The sequence below is a fragment of the Gymnogyps californianus genome, chromosome 2, assembly GCF_018139145.2.
Source record: "Gymnogyps californianus isolate 813 chromosome 2, ASM1813914v2, whole genome shotgun sequence".
Taxonomy (NCBI): Eukaryota; Metazoa; Chordata; class Aves; order Accipitriformes; family Cathartidae; genus Gymnogyps; species Gymnogyps californianus.
In genome coordinates, this window is record NC_059472.1 from 161,474,204 (window position 1) to 161,498,715 (window position 24,512).

Sequence of the window (24,512 nt, forward strand, 5' to 3'; positions counted from 1 at the left end):
TGTCCCTGCTGATAAATCTCAGAGGACCATGTGTAGATTATGAATTGAGGTGCTGCTATTTGGGTACCGAAGCTCTCTGTGGCTTGCCAGGTGTGCTGTGGTGTGTTAGACACACATCGGTCTCTCCCCGGAGAAGACCTTAGAAATCAGGAGCTCTGAAAAGCATTTCTGCTGGTGGCAGCATCATGGGAGGATGAGGACGGTGGGATGGAGCAGGCACACATGAAAGAGCTGGGAAAGGTATTGCCACGTGGTTATTGCTGTTCCTTAAATCTTTGCATTCCACAAGGAGATGCTCCCGTATCCTCATCCCTTTGCCTGGAAGGAAATTTCTTTTGTAGGCTTGCTTTGAAAGCTTTTCAAAACTTTGCTGTGTGGGGGGAAAATATTTACGAACATACGTGATTTCACTTCCTCCTCCCATGCTCTTTGGAGACCTCATGCTGGCTCCCGAGGAGAACGGGAGAGAACAAATGATTATGTTTTAAATGTCATTTCAGAATTTGCTGCATATTTTACTTAGTGATTTGTGGCATCTGGTCAAAATCTGCCCTCTATTTGATTTTTAGGAGTGTAGTTGGAAATATCTTAATCTTGTAATTAAACTCTAATATTTTCCATCACTGAGGTTGCAAAGTTTGGGGGCTGAGACAACCTTCTCAGTAGCTTATTTGCACAGTGCTTAGCCCACAAGGGTCCATTTTTCATGCCAGAGAGTAGTCATTGCTGTTACAAGCCAAATAAATGGTCTGCTTAATGCTTTTATAAATGCATACCTCAGATGTAAGAAAAAAAATAATCTCAGTAACTATAATGCTTGTTTGAACACTCATGGTCTGGGGGGAAAACACATCCTCTCCTCTGTGGAAATCCGATATGGAGCAAGGCATTTTCTTGGTGTAGTGGTACAAAGGAAGCCGGGAGGTGTCTCCTGACGAGCGGGACAGATGGAGGAGCGATTGGTGTTCGCCTGCTACGCTTACGGCAGAGGTCCTGCACGAGGTGGCATCCTTGGGGACAGTCACACACGGATAGACAGCAGCTCAGCATCTCGGGAAGTTTGGATGGGCGGTCTGCAGCTTCACGCGTTCTCCTCCACCCCGTGCCATGTGCAGGCAGGCGGTCGGTGGCAGGGCCCTTTTTGGATGCGTAACTTTCTGTTCATCGAGGCTGACTTGGTTTTGTTTTTATCCTCTTGGGTGTAGCCGAGGAGTGTGTATCTGTATTTTAAAAAAAAAAAAAAAAGAAATTAGGCCTTTTCTGTGTGTTATTACTAATCCGGTTTGAGCTCTACTGTCCAAATTGCCTCGTTTGTGACCCAAAGTGCATTTAAACATGAACTGCAGAAGCACCACGGCATTAAATGCTTTTGATTGATCTCCCTGATGGTTTTATTAAAGAACTAAAACCTTTTTTGGGGAGACAGATACAGTTAGCGATGCGAAGGGAGAAATCTAATTGCATTTTGGCTTTGTCCTTAACTGAAATGCTACAAAATAGGATTTTTCTAATGGATAACTAAAATGATCTCTTCTTTAAATAAAATACAGAAATGACCAGCTGAGTTCAAGTCAAAAACGCACTGCTTCCAAAAATTGATTAACTGCTGGCAACATTTCTGTCCTGCCGCACACCAGTCCAGCCAGTGACCTGGCCAAACCTCCTTGGATCGCTCTGCCTGGCCAGAGGAATGATTTACTAAACCTTTTCCTGAGTGATCCTCCCCTTTGGGCCAAGAGATTAATCTCATCGTGTGTGTGTGTGTGTGTGTGCACACTCAGTATTTCACTAAATCGAATAATGTTGTCATCTCACTCAGCTCTGTCTTCCCTAAACAGGAATCTGCCCGGTTTTGTGGACTTGTAAGGAGCTGGGATGCTGCATGTCCTTCTCCAGATCCTTCTTCTATCCACCTTATTTGACTTAAAATACCAGGGAAATTATTCAGAAGAATTAAACCTTTATTGCATCCTTTCCCCGAGCTGGTAGTAATGACTCTTAAAACGTGCTCCCTATATTGTACAAAACAGGTTTTACTAGCAGTTTGGGGGAAAATTCTAATAAAGATCTAATTCTTTTGAATAATTTCCTTGTTATCTTTTACTGACTTAAGCCCAAGTTAAAAAAGAAATATATGGGGGGGGGATTGCTACACAGATGTCCGTGGAAGCTGTGAAGCGTGAGTCATGGTGTGAATATAGAAGCCCTGAGTTGTCATCCCTGGTGAGCAAGGAGGATGTATTTCTTAATATTAAAGTTCCTTTTTTAATTTTAAAAGAAAATGACTTAAAGCCTCTTGTCCTTTTGAGACTGGTTGTCAATGGCATCATTGCAGGTTACCATGGCAATATATGCTGAGATAATAGATTAACAGCCATTGATTGACTAGAAAACTTAGAGCTCTTTTATCGTGGGATATGCCAAATGTATTGACAGAAAACAAAATTCAAAGTAATATGTTCCCTTGGCGTTACACTGTTGATGTTCTCAGTGCTGGATGGGCCCGGTTTTACCTGATCTGGCTTAAGATTCAAAACATTTTGCAATCGTTGATGCTTTACCAGGTCTTTTTAATTAGCCAGGGCAGCGCCCATCCCTGCATCCAGCTGGCTGGAAGGGGGCAAGCCCTGGGTATTTGATTGCTCTGTGCCTGGGCATACGCTGGCCATGGAGGTCCCCAAAGGTGGGGTGAAGTTTTGGCTTGAGAAAGGGGCTCTGCAGAGTCAAGGGCACTTGTTTCTGTTACATGGGGCTCTGCCGTTTCAAGGCTTTTGTGTAAGAACAGGGGATACAAGCAACAAGTCTTTAAATCCTCATGTACAGTTATGTACTTAACCACAGATGTCATCGCTAGTTTGATGCTTTGCCTAAAAACGTATTTAGACCCTATTATTTAAGTACAGCAGGAATGAAATCACCCCGCTTGGGGAATAAGTGCTGGAGCAAAGCTTACTAATTGCGGATTCATTATCGGCTCTGTAGAGATGCAACTGGGTGGTCTCTCCAGAGCAACATTTTCCAAACTTTCCCAGTTACAAGCCTTCCTCTGGCTTGATTTTGGGATCCGAAATGCTAGCAACAACTATTTGAATTTCTTCAGTTTGCAGTCCTGCACATAACTTCTGGGCAGGTGGCTGGGAAAGGGAGAGCTGGGGGGCACCAGCCCTCTTTGCCTGCCTTTCCCTCCTCCCCCGTGCCTCCCAGTGTGCTCTACACATGCTTAGATCGTGGTCCCCCCACCGAAGGATGTGCCAAAATTCAGCCCCGGGTTCGGAGGCGGCTGGTTTAGCATCCCCGCAGGTGCTGAGCGGTGGGAAGGGTCGGGCGTGAGCCGGCGCTGAAGTTGCTCATCCCAGCAGATGCTGCGCTGCAAGGTGAGCGCCCGGTGGCCTCTTACTTCCCGGCTCTGCTCAACCATGCTGTGGTTTGAGGGATAGCTCTTGAAAACAAACCCAACCCTCGAACAAAGGGCCCGACTTCCATAATCACACATGCAAGAATGCATCCGCAGTTGCTTAATTGCTACATGCAATTACCCTCCAAATTAGAGGGCAATTACCCCAATTCAGTGTACAATCTCTGTCATTTTATATTATAAAATTACATGTACAAAGAGCTATATAGGGACATAACTAAGTGTTTGCAAATAACTTCAGTTGCATACACAGTTTCATATATAAAGCCCGGTGGTTTTGACAGTTAGGCAAACAGACTGTCTGGTAAATCACTCAGTGTTTATGCAGACTATTTTGACACATCCCATCTTTTCGTATATACTTTCATTTTAGGTTTTAAAAAGAGGACAGGCAGAGATAAAGAGCTGAGATTTATAGCAGCCTTCAGCCTTGGGGAAGATATTCCTTATGTATCTAATTATGAGTTAGGATCCCAGCAACTGCTAACACCTAGACCCAGAGTTGCTACGCTGGATCTCGGCTATAATTTAGCAGCTGTTGGATAATGACACAGCCTCAGTGATCTGTCGGCAGCTCCAAATTAGGAGAGCAGAGTTTAGTCTCAGATCAGCAGCAAGGTCCCATGCCTCAGCAGGCTGAAGTCCTTCAGTTCAAGAGGACCCTTTTTAATGAGCTCCCTCTGTGCCTTGCAAATCCCAAGTAGAGGAGAGAGGTCTTCCCGCATCGCACAGTGGTTCGACTGCACTTCCGATCATTACGGGCCTCGGATAGGTGCTGGGCATCTTGCTCGGCAAAATCGTAGTGATGCTTGAGTTATCTGGAGCAGAAAATTGACCCAAGGGAATTGGCGTAATGATAGTTTCTCAGGACTGAGGTCAAAAAGTTGACTTTCACCCCAAAAATGAGTGGTGGTGGGTAGCCTCCCTTTGCCTTCATGATGTGTTGGGAATTATTTGGGCTTGGTGGTGTTTTGTGTAAAGGTAATTGTGTGCAGCTTTTGTTCGAGGAAGGTGTTGGGAGAAGCCACTCTGCGTCCTCCCCAAGGTACTGGGTGGATGCAGTGGGATGCCAGAAACCCATCTGCTCCTGCAAAGCCTAATTCTTCCTTAGACTCCAATTTCAAACACAGCTTCAGACTGTATCCCTTAAATGACTATTTGTGGATCATGGTATTAAAATGTTTATTGTTTTTGCCCGGCTGCTGACACGAGGCTCTTTACCATGCAGAGAACTGGGGCTCATAGCAGGCTGCACTGCTGGAGATGCCATGCTCCTGCCCGACTTGCATGCTCCTGGTTTGCTTGCTCAGTGTTTTCTGCAAAGCACTGCCTATGCAGCGAGGCGGTTCTGCCTGCGGTAGTTTCTGCAGACATGGTTGAAACATCTCCCCTGTAAAATGCATAAGTGTGGTAGGGGCCAGCAGATTCCACCCGCGTTTGTACCTCTTGCCTGTACCTAATGGGAGTCCCTGCTGGGTAGGAAACAGCTTTTTTTCCAACTTTTGCTTTGTGGCTGGCAGAGTTGGGTTAGGTGGGAGGGGAATGGGGGCCCAATGAATTAAACCAAGTTCAGACAGCAATCTTCCAACGCTTGCTTAGCAAATGTTTTATATCTCGTTACGCCCAAGTCCTGTTGACTTTCTGCCAAAAGCTAAGCATGGGTGTCCTTACCAGGCAATGCCACCAAATGAAGGAGGTCAGGAGCTTTCCTACCACATGCCAGTGCTGGCATGAGGGAGACAGCAAGAGCATCGTGGAGAGGGAAAGGCAGGACCAGGGGGACATAGCCCCTTCAGTCCATCTCAAGCTGTGGTTTGTGACTGCATCCAAAAGCTTTTGTTTCAGGAAAAGCTTTTGGTTGCCAAAATTAATCCTGTGCTTTCCCTCAGCTGCTCAGGTTTGGTTCAACACCTCCCTGGAGCCAGGCTGTGCTGCTGGGCATTGAGGGAAGCCCACTCACATCCAACCAAACCCTTGTTGCACTAATGCATCAGCTGTGTCCAGTGGAAGGAGACAAGCGCTTCCTGCACCCATTTTGGGGCAATACCCTCCGATTTTTCTTGCAGCTTGAAATGAGAAGGAGGACATGGTTGATCTGTGCCTCTCCCACCTGTGTTGCCCTGCAGAAGTGTCCAGCTCGGTGTTTTTTACAGACCTCCGGTGGCCTTGGGGGAACGGGCACTTCCATACCCATTGCCCAAGGTGGAAAGAAGAGGCAGGAAAAACTACATGGCTTCCCGGAGATGCAGGAGCAGAGCTCAGATTTCCTTCTCTTAGTCACCACCATCCCACCGTTCTCCCTCAAAGGGACAAACCATGTTTCAATTCCCCTTCCCTCCATTCAGTTGAGGTTTTTAACACAGCGAGTGCAGATAAGGCAGTTAGCTAGAAACTTTGGTCTCTGCGGGATCCATTACAGAGCAAGATGTGAGTGTTTCTTGATGAGCTAAAGCAGCAGGTAAATTAACACCCAGTCCTGGAGCCGTGCCCCTTCCTGCTGAGACCATCTTGGGCACAAACAGAAGGGTTTCTTGCAGTCCTGAGCACCCAGTGGGATGAGGATCCTTACCAAACGGCTTTTTAAAAAGATCTGAAAGCAGGTAGCAAACACACAGGTTTTTAAAGTGTCTCCTTAATGCAAGCATCCCTAGGAGCTGTTTTAAGGAAAACATGCATGTATTTAGTCATCCAAAACTTTATACATGCTTTTATTCAATTCATCTAAACTTTGACAGCGGGGGGAAAACTGTGAAAGGCCTTTTTCCTGGCGTGAATGCTGTTTGCCAAGTTGGGTTTGCATGTTTGCAAGCAGATCTTAGTCTTCAGCTGAAACTTGTTCCAGAAAAGACGACTGTCTTGGGGGAAGGGAGCCTGGGCTCAGCACAGGATTTAGCAGGCTCGGTTTGCTGGTCCCAGAGCCGATACAGCTTCTGCTTCACATCTTTTTAACATTCCCTTTTCAAAGCACAGTGGAAACATCAAATCTCACCACAGCTTTGTGCATTGCATTGGCTCTCATTGTAGGTGGAGAAAACAGAGACTACACAATATTGCTCGAGGTTATAGACAGAGGTGGCTGAGCCAGGATTAGATTTTGGGGCTGTTTCCCAGGCAAATGCTTCATTAAACCTTCCTGCTTTCTGGGAGATGAGGTTGGGGAGGGAGAGGAAATTTCCATCTAGGGATTCGGTTTGGGATGATGGAAATAATATTAAAAAATGTATTTCAAGGACTGGACCAGAAGGTGATAGTGAGTATTAGCTATCAGGTATCAGCTGGAAGCCATGTGTAGTATTACAATGAAGCTAAGATATTTACTTATTCCTTTATAAATAAAAAGATATCGCCCTCCCTGCACACAAGACAATGCTCCTTCGCTTTCCTGCTGATTTAACCAGTATTTAGCAAAAATGCTTAATCTGCCCTAACAAAGTGTGGTATAAGTATCAAGAGAACAAATATCAAGGCTTTAACAAGGAGTGTCAATATTGACACTATTCTGTGTTGAGGGATATTGGTAGGTTGTTTTTATTATAGTAAGCAACTTGTCAGAGGAAAACTCAGATGGAGCTTTGCAAGTGCCGATAAAACCTGCAGGTGCTATTGAAAATGAGCTCTTGTTCTTGTGTGCTTTGAATATAATTTCCAGTTTCAGAAGTCAGCTTTATGACTTTCTCATACCCTTCCTCCCTTGCAGTCTCTCCCACAATGCTGATTAAACATTCTTCCCAAAAAAGAGTGATTGAAGGATTGAACACCTTTTCAACTTGCAAAGAGGTCTTCCTAGTCTGATGAGTTTGCTCCGTACCATGAAAATTACCCATCACTGAGTCCAGGTGTCAGTATCAGGAGCAGGCTGGACATATCACCCCTAGCTTGTGCAGAAACCATGGTTTCTCCTGCAACCTTCTTGCAGTTCCACTTCCACTCCATGCCAGGTCATCTGCACTCCTTGCTTGATGCCTGTTGGCAGCAGAAGGTTGATTCCCTACAGCAGATCAGGCTACACTGAATAGCTTGAATGGAATCTCTAGCTCAAGCGTCATCTCTAAAGGGCTCTCCATGCACTGCAAAATTGGAGGTGAATCCTGCCACCGGGTAACAGCTTGGAGACTTGGCAACTTGAGGAGTTGCAGGCTGTGGAGAGGCAGGTCAGGCTCCCCCTGGCATCCTGCTCACTTGGGACAAGTCGTTTAATCTTGGCATGTTGGATCTTCAGTTGGAAGTAATATTCCCTTCTCCGGCTGGGTGTTGTGAGGGTACTTACATCAGTAGCAGATGGGTGTTCAGGTATAGAAACGATGAAGCTACAGAAGGTAGCCGGGGCCTGGAGCTGGTGCCTGTGCCCAGGCTAGGTGTTTTCTCTGCCGGCTGTAAGCCACTCGCTGCTCAGTGTCTTATGAAGACAGAATTGTTTCACCTTGTAGAGACCTTTCAGAAGTGGCTGATTTGCCATGTTGAGTGGGAATCACAGGCTGGGTTGCATTTAGATCATCCAGACATGGCCCTGACTGCCTTAATCTCAACATTGAAGGTTGCATGGCCTTTGGAGAAGATAGAGTCATGAAAGCACTGCAAAATTTTCCAGCCAGAAACTTAGTTCTGCGCTTTGCAAAGGTCTGGCTATTCTGGGAGCGCAGCACTTTCATTTCATCATCCTGCGGGACCCATTCGTGTTTTCTACCCAGTTGTCAACACATTTTATTGGGATACTTACGTTTTCCATGATTGCAATCCATCAAAATAATGGCCAGGTCTGACCTTGCCTTAGTTTGGGTAATCCCAAAGAGAGATGGCTGCAGGGCATCTCAGGATTTACGAAATCACGAGCTTCACGGTACCTTTTCTGATTGTCTGCTTACATGTCGTGTGTTTGTTTCATTCTTCTTCTCATTTTAAACTAATCCTCAAAATGCCACAAAGCAGAATATTTCTAAATGAAGAGGGGATTTCTAGGGCCTAGGGCAAAGCAGGTCACATGCAGATATCGGTGTTCCCTTACTTGACTCCATTTTTAACAGATGTGTCTGTAATCGTGTTTCAGTTCTGTGCCGTGGTGGCTATGGGGGAATTGTTTCACTTGGAGCAGTAGGAACTCCTCGGTCCTTTGGTACAAGGCTCTAAAGGGGGAAAGACCCACAGGCTGTGGAGACTCCTTTGTTTGTGGTAGCCAAACGTCCGTTTGAGGTGGCCAGAGTTGTTTGGGGAACAGAGTTGCTTTTTGCTGAAGGTCTTGCTTGGGTGGAGGGGCAGCTAGAGCTGTGTCAACCGCAGCTAAAAACATGGCATTTCTCATATGGAGACTTATCCAAATAAGCCTGAACTGGGATCTGAATGAGGAACAGGCACTGGTCTGGCCCTCCTCCCCAGGATGAATATTATCTATTCTCAGTTACATCCTACCTACATAAGAAACCATTTATTTTTAGGTGGTGTTTCCCAAAATGGTGGAGAGGGAGGGTAACTCTGTTGTGTGACATCCCAGCAAGCGGCAAGTAGCACCCTGGGAGGCTGTCTTTCCTGAACAGGCTTTCTGTGGTTAGAAAATACTGGGTACGAATTGCCTTGTACATCCCCCTGTTAGGGTCCTGTGGTTGAAGCACGGGCCAGAGGAGACCTGGGGGGCGTCTCACCTGGGCTCTTGACTTCACCATGAGCTCCTGTTGTGAGCCTAGGCAAACCTGACCTCTCTGTTCCCCACCTCACACCAGCAAAGGAGAATAACCCTCCACACCGTGCTGAAGCTCACATCGATGAGCTGCTTAGCTCCCAGGGAGACAAATGTATGCATCACCTAAAGCATAGCCACGTGGAGATGTGTCTCCCGGGATCTGCTTCTGATTTTGCTTGAACGTACTTGGGGTTTGAATTTTGCTTCAGGACCAGGCCGTGGGGAGGCTGAGACAAGGGAATGCATTTACTACAACGCCAACTGGGAGTTGGAGAAGACCAACCAGAGCGGCGTGGAGCGCTGCGAGGGGGAGAAGGACAAGCGGCTCCACTGCTACGCCTCCTGGAGAAACAACTCGGGCTCCATCGAGCTGGTGAAGAAAGGCTGCTGGTTAGACGACTTCAACTGTTATGACAGGTAATAGCCTAACTGGTTTTTCTGAATACAGGTTTAATTGCTCCTCTAAGTGCAAAGGCTCATGATTTTTGCATCGAGGAAAAGAAAGCAAATCCAAGTCAATTGGCCCATTCATCCCCTGTAATTACTTCTGTTGCTAATGCAGCTCTCAGAATTGTCACTTATCTGCCTTGACTTTCTAAATAGAAGCTGCAAAAGGCACTTTTAGGGTTTTTTTGTTGTGGTTTTTTTTCCCTTAGCAAAGCTTTGATAATTCTGGCATGCGTTGAAAAACGTGTCCTGTACCATCAAATGAAGAGCAATATGTTTTTCCAAGAGCATTTGGCGATACAAAGGAAAACTTGGAATCATTTGGAGCTCTCTAGAAAAGCACAGATATCTGGGGGTGGTTAGATGTTGAGATATTCTGGCATTTGTGATGTTGCAAAAAGTTTCACTGTTCTTCGGCTGAGTTAAGAGATGGGCCAGGAGAAAGAGTGGGGCAGCAAAAGCGATACACATGTTTGTGTGTCGCTGCCTGTAGCGAGCTGAAAAGGAGCGAGGTTTTGTAGTATGAAGGCTCCAGCCTCATTAAATAGCTAGGAAAATAAACTAGTCTTTTCTCATTTCCCTTGATGCAGTTCTACAGAGGGGAAAAGAATTACAGCTTAAGAAAATAGCCCTCTGAAGTTTCACGGTTTAAAAGAACAATGTTCAGTAGCTCTCGACTCAGTGTTTCTGTTAAAAAAACCCCAATGACCAACCAACCAACCCCAACCCAACCCTTTCAATAAGGATTAACAGAACATAAAATTCAAGTATTTCCCTTGATGTAACACCAATGTAGGTTGATCTCACCTTTGTGCAATTCCCAGCTGCACATCTTTGTAGCTTCTCATTCCAAAAGTTTTAGGACATCAGGTCCTAAGCTGTGGGGCTTAAGTTGGGGCTAGATTTGTCCCATGGCTGGAGAGTTTTCTCCCTTCAGCGCTGCACACTATCCCTGCTTTTGTGCCCATTGTCTCAGCTTATCCCGACTGTGAGTTGTTCCTCGTCTTCCTTCTATTATTAGCGCTGGGGTTACTTTCCCACCACACCTATTCCCTTGCCAGTTGCATAGCCAAGCTCTATATATAGTTAAATTTTTATTCTTTCCCGATAAATCAATCCTCCTTGGCCCATTAGTCATCTTAGTGCCGATCCTTCTGAGAACAGAAGGTCACTCTAGTTTCCTACTTCCAAGCAGAAGTGTTTACTGTAAACAGATTTCTTCTTTCAGTGCCTGCTCTCCTATACAGTGACACTTGTATTATCACTGAGTGTCTCTGTGCAGGGATGTAGTGGTTCTTAAACTTTGTCATAATGTGTTGCTCTGTTACAACGGTAAAAAGTTTCCAGGGCTCCTCACAAGCCTTTTACAGCCCTGGGGTTGAGCATCCATTATCCTGCAGCCTGATTCTTCAAAGCCACAGTTCCAGGGCAAAGCTAAAAGATCTTCTGAGAATTAACAAACAGTACAAGTGTTGAAAGCAACATTTGAAATAAAGGTTAGCTTTAATTAAATAAAGGCTGTTTAAATGCAGTCTTTTTTTTTTTTCCTTCCCTTGAGTGCCCTCGGCAGTCTTTCATGCAAGTAGTGTTGCATCCCAAGATGGCAAAAATGGCTAAAAAGATGATTTTTCGATCGATGGTGCTGTGCTGACACCCTTTTCGTCTCTGTCTTCAGCACCTTTGGATGCCGAGCTCCTGGGTGCAGCCTCAGGAGATGCACCTGTACCTATAGCTGCAAAAGTATCCCCTGGATGCAGGGCACAATCCTATTCCACCAGGCTGCAGCTCCTCTCGGAGCACAGGCAGCACGTGCTGGTACGTGCCAAGCGCTGCCTCCTTGTCGCTGGAAGGTGAAAAATTCGGGAGTGCAAGGCTTGGGACGTTGGGGGTGATGGCTCCTTACTCTGTTCTTTATCTTAAGGAAACAAGAACATGGCACATGTACATTTAAGGTTATAGGAAAAAGGTAGTGTTTAAAAATCGACTTGTGTACTCTTCGTTTATTTACACAGCCGCACCGGAGAGGTCGTGTTCACGTTCCCTTGAAGTGCGCACGAACCGCTACGAAACGTGCCCTCGCTGCCATAGAAAAATGTGTCATTCTCTCCCACTGTCTCATTTGTAATATTTGCTAAGTATAACATGTCATACGTACCTGGATGGCTGCCCTGAGCGCACACCAACTCAAAGACGGGGATAATGAATTGCAGATGTGGAGCAGGCTGTTTTCACTCATTAGCTTGATTTCTTAACCAACAGATTTAGCAAAGGATGTGTTTTCTATTGAAGACTCCAATACTGATGTTGTTAAATCCAAACGGCTTGTTATCTGATTTGACGAAAAAGCATCTGGAAACATTGCTTAACTTGTTGAAACATCTTTGTTCATTTGAATAAGTCAAATAGCTGCTTTTTTTCTTTGAAGTTTAAAAAAGTAAAAGCCTGAAAAACAAACCAAGTGCTTCCCAGCTGAGACCTTGCAGGAGACGTTTTGGCTATAGCCTCTTTTTTCCCCCGAAAGGAATAAAGCACTGAAAACTACCCTGCGTTAGGATTGAAGAGAGCCCTTTCCGTTCTTCTCGTGGCAGTATGTCAGTGATACCACAGAAAGGGAGGCTTGGCATGGGTTCATAAATGAGTAATAATGTCAAACACATATGATTGTTTTGCTACTTCCTCCGAGCGGTCGAAGGAAGGAAGTTATGCATATAATTTAGCTGGGCTTCAGGAAATAGTTTGATACAGTTCTCTGCGGAGAGCAGCTCTCCAACCCTAATAACTAAAAGCAGAGGGTAACGTAGCAAAAGGTGGCAGGGAAGGGAAGCAGGCATTTAAGAAAGGGAAAGAAATGACTGCTAGGGCACTGCAAAAATCACTACACGTCTCTTTTGGCATTGATCTGTGGGAGAGGGAGGATGTGTGGAAGTGGAGTTGGTCTGATCCATGGAAGTCCCCTAACGCCTTGCACAGTGTGAAGGGAAACCTCAGTGCCGAGAAGGCTGTAGCGCTACCTGGGTAACAGGCAAATACAAAAAAAGAGAGCTGCAACCTGATTCTCTTAAAGGCTTTTGTGCAGGAATAAATTTTTTAAAGAAGATGGAGATGGCACTTGAAAAAACTTCTGAAAAAGATGGAACTTTAAAAAAAAAACAAACCAAAACCTGCAGCCTCCCTCCTGCCTGCAGCAGGACTGTTGCTGCTGGTGTCTGGTGCCCTTCTAGTGCATAGAGTTAGTGATGCTCAAGGCGATGAGAGGAGTCTTAGCTCAGCCCTCGTCATATGTGCTTTATGGCACAATCTTTAATTGCATGATCAAATACTCCTCTCCCCTGACAGCATACATACGGGCTGCGGGAAAGACACTGTTCAGGGAACGAGGCATCTCTCCATCGTTTTTCTGCTTCTCATTCAGTTAGCGGTGGCGGCTGTTATTTATTACTTGCCATCTAATGCCTTCAGTACATATGGAAGCATTTGTTTCCTTTACGGTCTTTTCAAGGGTCTTTGCTATCCACTGGGGTATTTGAGTGCCAAGTTGTTTTCTGTAAGTGGAGACTGCTGATCTGTGCAGCGAAGCAGCAGGAGAAGGCGCATGGAGAAGACAGTCCGGGGCAGGTTGGCTCCCAAAGACAAGAGGCAGGAGTTGGCTGATGTTGTTTTTTCTCTTGCCTTCGTTGCCGTGTCTGTCCCTCCCTGACGCAGGCAGGAGTGCGTAGCCACGGAAGAAAACCCTCAAGTGTTTTTCTGCTGCTGTGAGGGCAACTATTGCAATGAGAAATTTACCCATTTGCCTGAAGTCACCGGCCCAGAAGGTGAGTGACTGGGTGGACGGGGAGTTGGGGTCTCTTCATCTAGACCCAGTTTGTGATGACTTTGAGTTGTTGGATGTGGAGCAAAAAAATACATCCGACCGGACACAAAGTACCATTTTGGTTTCTACTGCGGTTCTTTAAGAATAGTTTTTTAAGGTTGTTTCACTCTGTGGGTAAAGTGTGTTTTACTAACACCTCGGATACCATCAGTAAGGATTAGATTTTCTTTATGGTGGATGTTCACAGTGGGATATTCCAAAACAAAATCCCGCACAAGGGGAAGAGGGCAGAGTGATTTATACAGCATGGATCAAGACTCAAACTCTTACAAGGTATTTGACACCTTCTTCGTTAATTTTCATAGGTCACAGGTCTCCAAATACCTTGAGCATCTGGGATTTTTGCATTTGGTTGCTATTTTGTTGGTCTGGGGTTTGAAAGGGAATGGGGGGTGTACGTCAGCTTTCAGAGTTTGTGGATATACTTCAAGGAGGAAAAGTAATAGCAGGTCCTTCTTCAGAGGCTAATAGAAAAATGATGATTCTTTTAGCTGTATGCTTGCTGAAGTATCATTCAATAAAAATTATTAAAGCAGGTGGATCTTTTCCTTAGGATGGTTTCTTTTGCTATCAACTACCTACATTTACTGAGATGTTCCAATAGACCATTATCAGATTTTTCTGGGCTTTCCTGTTAGGTTTTTAATTGTTTACACGGGTTTTATTATCTCCTGTTATTAATGTACCCGTAGCAACCTAGTAGGAAATATTCTTTCTCACAGTTTTTTGTTTAATTTGGCAAGTCTTGCTATTTTTTCCTTCCCTGTCTCCAACATAGCAACATGGCTCCATTTAGTATTCCCATTGTTTGTGTCTCAACTGCACTGATGTAATTTGGAACAAGAACTACTGTGGGAATAGTGCATTTGATTGTGGCTCCGGCAGCATTCTACTAAAAACTGACATCTTGTCAATCACTGTAAAAGGCAAAGCAACGCTGCGAGGGTTTTCGTGCTCGCTTAATGCATTTGGAAGGGTTAAGAGGAGGAAGTTTTCTGCTTTTATGTATCCCAGCAAGAAATACCCATCTTAAATAAAGGTCAGATGGAGGCTCGGCTTGCAGAGTGTGGTTTGGTCCATTGTAACTCCATTACTAAGAGCCATATGGAAAAGAGTAAACTGTGGAGCCTTATGAATACTGTTGGATGTGATGGAACATGCCGCTAAGCATTGTCAGCTTTGGAGTAGAAGGCAGGATGGGGTTTGGTTGCATCTGGATGTGTAGCTGACAGTGCTGTTGCATGCCTGAAGGGTCCTTTCCCTTGTTTAGCCTGCTCTTTTCTCGCAGTCATATATGAGCCGCCGCCGCCAACGCCCTCCCTGCTCAACATCCTGGTGTACTCGCTGCTCCCCATTGCTGTCCTCTCCATGGCCATCCTCTTGGCCTTCTGGATGTACCGTCACCGCAAGCCTCCCTACGGGCACGTCGACATTAATGAGGTGAGGGAGTCGTTCCCCTTTATTTGGACCTTACGAAAGGCACGGAGGCTGCTCAGTGTATGTTCACATCCACTTTTGCTTCACTCTTTTCAGGTGGCCTAACTTTTCTTCTCTATCTTTTTGAAGTTGGTGGTACAGTTGGCCTCCATGGTGGTGTTAGCATCCCCTGCGAGGCTGATGGGTTTAGATGGGGTTATCACCATGTCCAAGATTCCTAAGGGATGGAGTTACACAGCCCTGCTTGGTGGCTACCCTTCCCCCCAAACTCTCAAACCCGTTGCCTGATTTCAGCCAACTTTGCAGAGGAACAGAGATCAGAGAGATGATAAAGTTCCTACCTGCTTTATGGGGCGAGTGGAGATGCTTTCCCTGTTGAAGCTCGGTTTTTGTGAGCCATTAGAGAATGCATGCAGGAGGTCATCCTCATGGCCCAAAGCCATTGGGAACTGGTCCTTGCTGGCTCTGCTGTGCCCTGAGCCTTCTGGTTTCTTCTGAAGGGCTGAGCAGCTACCTCTCCCTCCCTCCTCTGCTCATTATAGCCCATACTATGAACCTTTCCCATCTGAAAGCAGATAGGACAGAGCTCCAACCCCAAGCGTCCTGCGGGGTTGCGTTGTTCTCCTGGACAAATGCAGAGTTTAAACAGATACAATCTTTATGATGCTGACAGACCTGTTTACTGCCCATTGCTAGGGTTATGTGAAACACGCCTAATGAAGTGCAAAGCAGTGGGAGGTTTTAGGTGTAGTTGACTGTTGGGTCACAAAGATCAAAAAGTTCCTACTTTTGGCAGGAGGTAGCCTTGACATCATCAGTGTTTTACAGCCCAAAATAGCTCTTGCTTTGAAAACATAGGAGAATTCAGGTTTTGCCAGAGGATGGCAGGCAGTAGTTCGACACACAAAGTGACACTTGGAGGCGTAGATTGTTATATATGTTCTATACAAATACCCTGCAGAGCAAGATAGGGAATTTCGGGCTGCTCTTGCTGCAAACAGTACATCTAAATAATTTGTATTAAATAAAATGTCACTTCTTTATGCCTCTTTCCCCATATGCAATCTCTCCATTCCTCCCCTCCCTTTGTTTTACAGTCCAGCTTCAGCTGGTGGCAATGTTTTTCTCTTGTGCAGGACCCCGGCCCTCCACCCCCTTCTCCCCTGGTTGGCCTAAAGCCTCTGCAGCTTTTGGAGATCAAGGCGAGGGGACGCTTTGGCTGTGTGTGGAAGGCTCAGCTGATGAATGACTACGTAGCAGTGAAAATCTTCCCTATTCAGGTGAGAAGGGCATTGCATTAGGTTCTCACTCGCCGGGCTTCCTCAGCGGTGCTGAGATGCTCTAAGTGCCTATGGAGGTGTTTTTAAGACCATAACAAAGATGCATTTGGACCCTTCTGCTGGGGGAAGACGTTCAAGGACCCTCCCTTCCTACACTTTTCTTTGTGTTATCTCATTACCAAATGCTTCCTGTAGTAGTAGTTGTTGCAAGAAGGGCAAAACCAAGCACATTTTGAAATCTACAGGGTATTTTAACTTCGCTGCAAATGTCTGTGTTGTTAAAGTCCAGCAAGGCAGTGTGCAGCTGCGATGCCCAAAGTGCCCACAAAGGACCAAAGCCCCGGCTTCGTGTGTCCTGCCTGGGTAGATTGTAAATCCAGACCCGAACCTAGCAAACAGTTTACAGCTTACAAAGGCACAGCCCCGGCACTGTGAAAGCTAATTGCACTGCAGCGTTTCTGTCAGCTCATGTCTTCCGCTCTAGGAAACCTCTGAACACTCCTGACTTGACTTTCTAGGAGTTGCCGATGGAAAGAGTAAAGCAATCAAAAGTCAAATGAAAGAAGAATGACCGAAACATCTTTGTGCTCCTCCGCTATCTCCTTCTTCGTTAATTTTTCGCCCCGTATTTGTTGTCATAGCGTTGCTAAAGGAGATTTGCACATCTTCTGTCCAGGCCAGCTGTGACCTACTAGTAAATATTCAATAGAGCCTAGATTAGATTTTGCAATCATAACAATTACAGCTACAATGCAGATCTGGATGCTGTATGCACAGGCTTTATTCTTGCAAGCATCCTTAGGAAATCTTGACAAATCTTATTTCTCAGTGAGGTTGAGTTCGGATTCCTCCCCCCTCCCCACAACATGTGCTTTAGGAATAGCTGAAGATAATTTTGGAGAAGGGAGACTGAGAATAGCAACCTCCAGTCTTTCTCCAGCATCTACCCTTTAGGAAAACAGCCTCATTTTGAAGGGATACATCACATCCGAACGCCAGAGGATGATATTAAGAGGCCCATGAGCAGCTCTGACTGAGCTGAAGGAGCTGTTTGCTTTAAAGGGAAGCATGATCTTTGACGGTGCATTTCTCCCTGCTTTAGGATAAGCAATCTTGGCAGAGTGAGAGGGAGATTTTCAATACTCCTGGCATGAAGCATGAAAACCTTTTGCAATTTATCGCAGCAGAGAAAAGAGGGACAAACCTAGAGACAGAGCTCTGGCTGATCACAGCTTTCCATGACAAGGTAACGTATCATTGCACGTACGTTTTGGGAAGGCAGAGAGGCAGCTGGTTGTGAAGCAGCAGGATTTGGTGTCTAATATTCTCCCAGAAGCTGCCCTGTAATCTATCTAGTCTGTCCCTGGTGAGCCATAGCTCAGCGGTGGCGGAGAAGTGCTCCTGCTCCCCTCCTTCAGAGGCCCTTCCTTTAGCTTTCAAGGCTTTCCTGCACAAACATAGGATTAATAAAGGTGGGACTTGGGGAGACAGAGAGGCACAAAAGGCCGCAGCTCACGTATGTGGCGGTCACCATCTCTTAATGTGCGTAGATGAGCACGTGGGAGCCAGGTGTTGCAGACCGTTGCAGTCCCAACTCACCCCTTGCAGATGGGCTCTGTGTTTGCTTTTGAAGCTTGGGGCATATCGCCCATTTCATGGATTGCTTTAGTTATCAAACATGACTAACACTTAAAATAAAACAAACACACGCAAATCTGGGGTTGAGCCAGCAGCGTTATCCCTCTGTTTAACCCAAGGTCTACTGAGTCAATCATTGCCACAGCCAGCTGATATGATGCATCATCTTTTTGCATGGAAGGCTTTCCCCTTTCTTAGGTTAGATGAATTGCTCTATTTTGAGATGATTTTGTCCCTTCCTTACCTCCCTCCCCTTCCCTGGCAGATCAGTAGACTCTTTTTAGACATCCAGATACTTTCTGTGCTGTCAAGGGCTGAGGACTCATGAATGCTTCTGGTTTTTATTTCTTCTTCTTTTTTACTTTCGCTAGTGATTTTTTTCCCCCTGTTGAACCAAGGTTCAAATTTCTCAAGCACTCATTAAAACCATTTTCTAAACTGATGAGTTGGCACATCTGTCACGTAGCAGGTTCTGCGATTAAGAACATACGATGTCCTGTTTCACAGGGCTCTCTGACGGATTACCTGAAGGGCAATATTATCAGCTGGAATGAGCTCTGCCATGTTGCAGAAACAATGGCCCGTGGCTTGTCCTACCTTCATGAAGATGTCCCTTGGTGCAAAGGTGAAGGACACAAACCTGCTATAGCACACAGGTACGGCCTCTTTTGTTGATGCCATTCAAGTGCTGTGTTCAAACGTTCGCAACCTCTTAGAAATGATGCTGTTGAATGGAGGAGGAGATTGGGCTTTTAGGAAGTAAATGCCTTTTAACCCAATAAATCCTGTGCTAAGACAAGAATTTTTTTCAACCACATATGAAATGGTGAAGGGCAAATAAGTGTCTTGTCCGTGAAACAGCCAGTATGGTTGGTAGTGGTTTATAGCAAATGTCTGAAGGGTAGGTGCTTCCCTCTTCCATCACCTCTTCTCTTGACATGTAGTGGGAAGGGAAATCTTGTTGCTGCAGAACCACTCTTTGAAAGGACTGTGCGTGATAAATCACATTATAATCTGTGTAATTCTGTGGCCGTACCAAGATTTGGACTCTATTTTTCCCTAAGTGTTTTAGACTGATAACTCCACTGCGTGTCTTCCCATAGAGCTTTTGATCATTAGGTAAGAAACGGAGAAACTGTAGAAATGCAGAAAATGGCTGCTATTTATTTTTCTCTGTTGTTTTATAGTGCCCAAATCACGCCAGGGTGCTTATGAGAGACACCAGAGCAGGCACCACGGTGCCTCTGAGACCTCTGGGCACACACTTCAACCCACCTGGGTGGCAGCACCGTGGGGACAGCGGGAATCCAGAAAGCAGTGGTTAAACCGTCGTCATTGCAACAATACTTGTTTTAGCCCTTCTCCAAAGTCCCACATTGCTTGCCCTGGACTAAAGCATCTCTACAGAGTGGTTTGCTAGTGGCAAGGCAGGAGGGGGGAGTTTTCCAGAAGGGATTTACGCGGGCTACACGCCGTAATCCACGGCCGTACTCCCCCGCCACCCACCGCATTTCATCTAGGAGGGACTTAAACCCCACGTCCAGCTGCAGCAATTTGTACCCGATCTAGCGGGGCTGTCTTCATGGACGGCAAGATAATCCCTGTTTTTGCAAGGGTGTCCCTGCCCCCAAAACACCCCCCCCTCCCTGAACCTGAGGGTTTCTGAGAGCTGGGGGCTGTTGAAAGAGCCTGCAGCTGCCTTTGTGCTGCTCCTGGAGCTGACCCCTGTGTCCCTGACATTTGTCCCTGTGGAATAAAGGCAGTGGTTTATACATGAAAATTCCTGAGGGTGGGGAACAGAGAAAGGCTATAGAAAGGCTTTAAAGCAACAGATCGTGCTCATTAGTGTCCCCATCCATTTAGCAAACAATAAAAGATGGAGAATGCACCATTTGTGTGAACTTAGCACATACCTATGGAAGAGGGATTTCAGGACACAGGGGATTTCCCTTGGATTACCCCACCCCTTTCAGTTTTATTTTTGTTTTAAAAGAAAACACCAAATACATTTTAAATCGGAGGCGGGGGGAGTATTTTTGAATGGCTTCACACAATGTATGCGAAGATGCTGGGGTTGCCAGCCAGGTGGGACTCCCCGAGTCACTGCTGGGCAGGGGTTCAGCTAACTCCTTACTGGCCCCCGGCACTGCAAGGAGGATTAAGGTTATGGGATCGCTTGTTGGTGCGAAAGTGCCCCCACGTGGAAGCTAAAAATAAAATCTCCGGTGTCTGAATCGAGTTAATGCACCCGTTGTTCATAGTCCGCTCGCTCTCTTATTCCCTAGTTTGAAGCATTAGACGGAAAAAGATATTTTCTTCTTTTCAGGCCACTTTCTTTTATCAGTGACCATTTTAGGATGGTCTAATGCATACGGTGTTAGTGGGAATTCTACTTGGCGTGGCTTGGATCAGATCTTTCTCCCTGTCCTGGATATGTTTGCATTGCAGCTCACACTTGCCAGTTCAAGGTGGTTTGTGGAAGGAAGGAAAGCATGGAAAAATGGGGGAATGTATGGAAATAGGGGGAAAAAAGGAAGTGCAAAGGGAAATCCCTGCATCACGTATCAAGATGTAGTAGTTAACTGTTGCATGCCCAAAGGGCAGCATGGATGAACAGCAGCAGCAAATGCCCATACAATAATACTGGGTTACATCTCGCTTCACTTTGGAAACGTATCGTTCAGGCAGACTGTCTAATAATTTCTGTGTGGTCCTCATTGAGCCACTGCTTTGCAAAAATCTCGTGCACAATCTGTGCCATCCTGGAGGGCATAATCCCCTAATGCTGACCGAGCAAAGGAGTTTTATCTGTGTCATTAGATGATGGCTGTTTTCTAAGCCTGTGGGGAAACAGCTATAGCATGGAAGCAGTCAGTATCTAAGATGACAGGTATTAGGTAAATGGTGTTTTTCTGTGTAACAGAGGGGTACAAATGTTCTGCAGGCTCTGCAAAACTGTATTGTGTCCCTAGAAACCCCGTGTGTCCCCTTGAGGTGATGGAGGCTGGTATCTGCTGGAATTCCCTGGCTGTATGATGCTCTCCAACTTCACACCCACTTCCCCCGTCTTAATCCTCGAGCCAGAAATGCCCATCACACTGTGTTTAGCTTAGAAAGGAAAAATCCTTTCTTCTGATTTTTTAAGCTCAGAATCAGGAGCTGGGTGGTACAGGATGATTTTTGCTCGCGGTGCCTTGAGCTGGTGCTCTGGCATCCGAGGCTGCAGCGAGCAGCCGTTCTCTATGGTCCAGCAGTTTCTCTCTTCCCAAAGAATTTTGACAGGTCTCTCTAGTGCGGAACAATTGTATCTGCCCTCATTAATTATTTTGTGCAGGCCTGCAATGTCCTGCAATCAGCAGGGTCACTGAGTGAATTGATGATAGGGAAATTATAATGCTGAGCATACCGGACAATTGCCATCTGTTGTCTAAGGTCTGTAATTTAATTAGATTGCCAAACATTCCTTTTCAGATGAAAATGCGGGAAGCCCAGGGAACAGGGCTCAAGTGGTTAGGCATCTCGGTGTGACCCTCCTCCACCTCCCTCCCCTTTCCAGCCCCTGCGGATTTACCTGAGCTGCCCTGAAACGATCCCGCTGCAGCACAAGGACTGACACAAATGTCCCCTTAAAGCCACCTTCAAGCACAGACCCACCATCTCTACTGCAAATGCTTACGCCTGCCCGTCAGCTGCCTGGTCCGATCCTGGCAGCTTGTCTGAGTGTGGGCTTACCCCCTTCCCTGCTTGCTTTCCAACCCTCTGAATTGTCCGGGGAAGATCGATCCAGCAATTAAAACATAAGGGTAATAGATGACTATGGCAAAAGTCTGTTGAAGTGTGTAGTCTGGGTGAAGAGAGTCCAAGCAGCATCTCCTAATTTCCAGGAAGATCTAATTTTGCAGATAGGAGCAAACATCCTTACTAGGATAAAGAGTAAATGCACCCCCTTAACCTGTCTTGCTTTTGTTGTTGGGAGTGAGAAATGTAAGAAGTGCCCAGAGCTGGGGGTTCACAGCTGGTGCTCAGAGCAAGAAATGATGCCTTATACTGCCTGCTCTAATTAAAACACCCCCTTCCTATCACTCCTTGCTTTTATTTTGAGGTTAATTCACCGTAGAGTTCGGCTGACTCTGTGCCGGGCAGCACAGGGCTGCTTGGTTGTGTTTTAGGGACACGGGCAGCAGGGAGCTGCCAAATTTGCCAGTGCTGGCCGTGCCAGGCAGCCGGGGAAGGAAGGAAGGAGCTGATTTACTGGGGACTGCTAAGCCTATAGACTTACAACGTGGAGTGTTGCAATGTGATTTAGACGCGTGCTGTAATAAACCCTTCCCAAACTTGCTTCTTGGCTTGTCCGTAGGGACTTCAAGAGTAAAAATGTCTTGCTGAAGAACGACTTGACGGCAGTGCTAGCCGATTTTGGACTAGCTGTACGGTTTGAACCTGGAAAACCTCCAGGGGACACCCATGGACAGGTAATCATTATCTTTAACAATAACATTTTAAAAAGTTGGGCTTGCCATAGCTCCTCGGGAGTGGGGGGTAGTTTGTACAGATGCATTTAATTCTCTTTGAGATATGTATTTTCCATAAAAGCTTGTGCTCAGACATAAATTCCAGGAGCTCCTTTGATCTGAGTGAGCAGGGAGAGTGCTCGAACCCTCCTGACCACTGTGCAGGTGAGGTCCCCCCAGCCCCGGGGGCAGGGGGCTTCTTCCTTCAAACACGGGACTTGTTGTCTCTTTATTGTCTCGGTATTAAACATTCATAGAATCACAGAATGGTTTGGGTTGGAAGGGACCTTAAAGATCATCTAGTTCCAACCCCCCTGCCATGGGCAGGGACACCTTCCACTAGACCAGGTTGCTCAAAGCCCCATCCAACCTGGCCTTGAACACTTCCAGGGATGGGGCATCCACAACTTCTCTGGGCAACTTCTTCCAGTGCCTCACCACCCTCATAGTGAAGAAATCTCATCATCCAGATCACTTATGAAGATATTAAACAGCATTGGGTCCAATATCCATCTCTGGGGGACCCCACTTGTGACAGGTTGCCAGTTTGAAGAGGAGCTATTTACCACCACCCTCTGGGTGCGGCCTGTCAGCCAGTTCCCCACCCACTGCACAGACCACTTGTCTAGACCGTAACACAAATATTAATACTAATACTACAATACAAATATTAATACTCCTAAAATTATTCATTTAGTTTTAAGAATTCAGGCAGGCTGGCTGCTTGGGTAACCTTTAGCAACAGCAGAGCTTGCGAGCTGGCTGTGCACTGCGTAAACAATTTACTGTGTTTTTATGGGTTCTTAATTTTCTGCCTTTGCGTTGCAGCGAGCAGCCCTTTGTTCTGCTCTCGTGCCAGGGCACAGCAAGGCCAGCATCCCCTCCTTGTGCCTCTGGGGTTTTCTGAACGCCCATGTCCGATGCAGGCTCCCTTTCTACCTTTATCTCAGGAGTGAACACTTTTCTGGGTTTGCCCCCCCAGCTTTACTCATTTTTACCACTTTTTTTTGGACCTTTCCAGTAATTTGCGTGCCTTTTCATGTCCTGGCTTCCCCCTGTCCCCACTGCCTCAGGTAACAGCAAGAACAGATGAGAATTTCCTAAAGGAAAATATTAAAGGCATTTCAATTCCCATGTTAAAAAGGTGCTTTTTCCCTTGCTCTCCTCTCCACTCTCCTACATTATGGGCTATAATTCTGCCACGTATATAATCACAACCATATGAGGAGCTCAGTATGGCTCTACCTGGACTAAACACAACAAGATAGGCACTATAATGAGGACTGAATCCCCTCAAAGCGAGAGGGGAACTCTTCCAAACCAAATCACGGCAAGCCAGGGCAGGGTAGACTTTGCAGGGTTCATGCTTTACTGCTCCTGTGGATGCAGGAGACTTGTTTTATCCAGGGCTGTCAAACCAACACCTTTTCCCACCATTTCAGGATATATCAATTATACTCTTCTCTTTTTTTTATATATATAATTTTTCTGAGTGAAAGAGGATTGAACTTTCAACGACTACAATAACCAAGTCTGACTTGACGTCAGGGTGTTTTGTGTGTCTCCAAAGACAGCATTTTCTCATGCAGCATGTGCTGCTGGAGCAAGATGCGGTGGGACGCAGGGAAGGCAGGATTTTAGCCGTACTCACTGTGCCACGCTGCATTTAAATTAGACCTGTAGCATACACTGAATGAATATCACACACGTAGCCATGCACTTTGGCTTTTTCCTTCAGGTAGCTTATCTAGACTCAAATGATCTTAATGAGAATCGGTGTCAGAAAAAACAGCCCCCTTTTGCTTGTTTTTCGAGTGAGGTGTGACTTTAGCAGAAGTAGCCTGAAGGCCAATGAAACCAGCTGTCACTCATCTCCAACCAGCAGAGGCTGATGGGCCCAACTGGAATGTAACTCGAGTTGTGTTTTTTCTCTGTAGGTGGGAACAAGGAGGTATATGGCTCCTGAAGTGTTAGAGGGAGCAATCAACTTCCAACGAGACGCCTTCCTGAGAATAGACATGTATGCAATGGGACTGGTATTGTGGGAGCTAGTCTCCAGATGTAGAGCAGTTGATGGTAAGAATAAAGATCGTCTCTTCCCTGGGGGAGGGCTCTGTTTCAGCGTGGTTTAGTGGTCCAGAGAATGGGCCTGGCTTTGTTTAAAAAAAAAATAATACTCAATGGTGTATTTTTATTAAGCAGCTAACCTGTTTTTCACTTGCTTGTTTTTTAACATAAGCTG

The 24,512-nt window shown here is 46.0% G+C and overlaps 1 protein-coding gene across 1 annotated transcript in view; it reads left to right on the forward strand.

Annotated features, from left to right (window-relative positions):
• Window positions 1-24,512, forward strand: part of ACVR2B (activin A receptor type 2B) — a 100,323-nt gene that overhangs the window by 71,746 nt on the left and 4,065 nt on the right. The window contains exons 2-9 of the mRNA XM_050892275.1: window positions 9,296-9,503; window positions 13,236-13,345; window positions 14,693-14,844; window positions 15,978-16,121; window positions 17,224-17,367; window positions 18,267-18,415; window positions 22,117-22,231; window positions 24,208-24,346. Of these exons, the coding sequence (XP_050748232.1) occupies window positions 9,296-9,503; window positions 13,236-13,345; window positions 14,693-14,844; window positions 15,978-16,121; window positions 17,224-17,367; window positions 18,267-18,415; window positions 22,117-22,231; window positions 24,208-24,346 (1,161 nt within the window). The remainder of the gene's footprint in view (window positions 1-9,295; window positions 9,504-13,235; window positions 13,346-14,692; window positions 14,845-15,977; window positions 16,122-17,223; window positions 17,368-18,266; window positions 18,416-22,116; window positions 22,232-24,207; window positions 24,347-24,512) is intronic.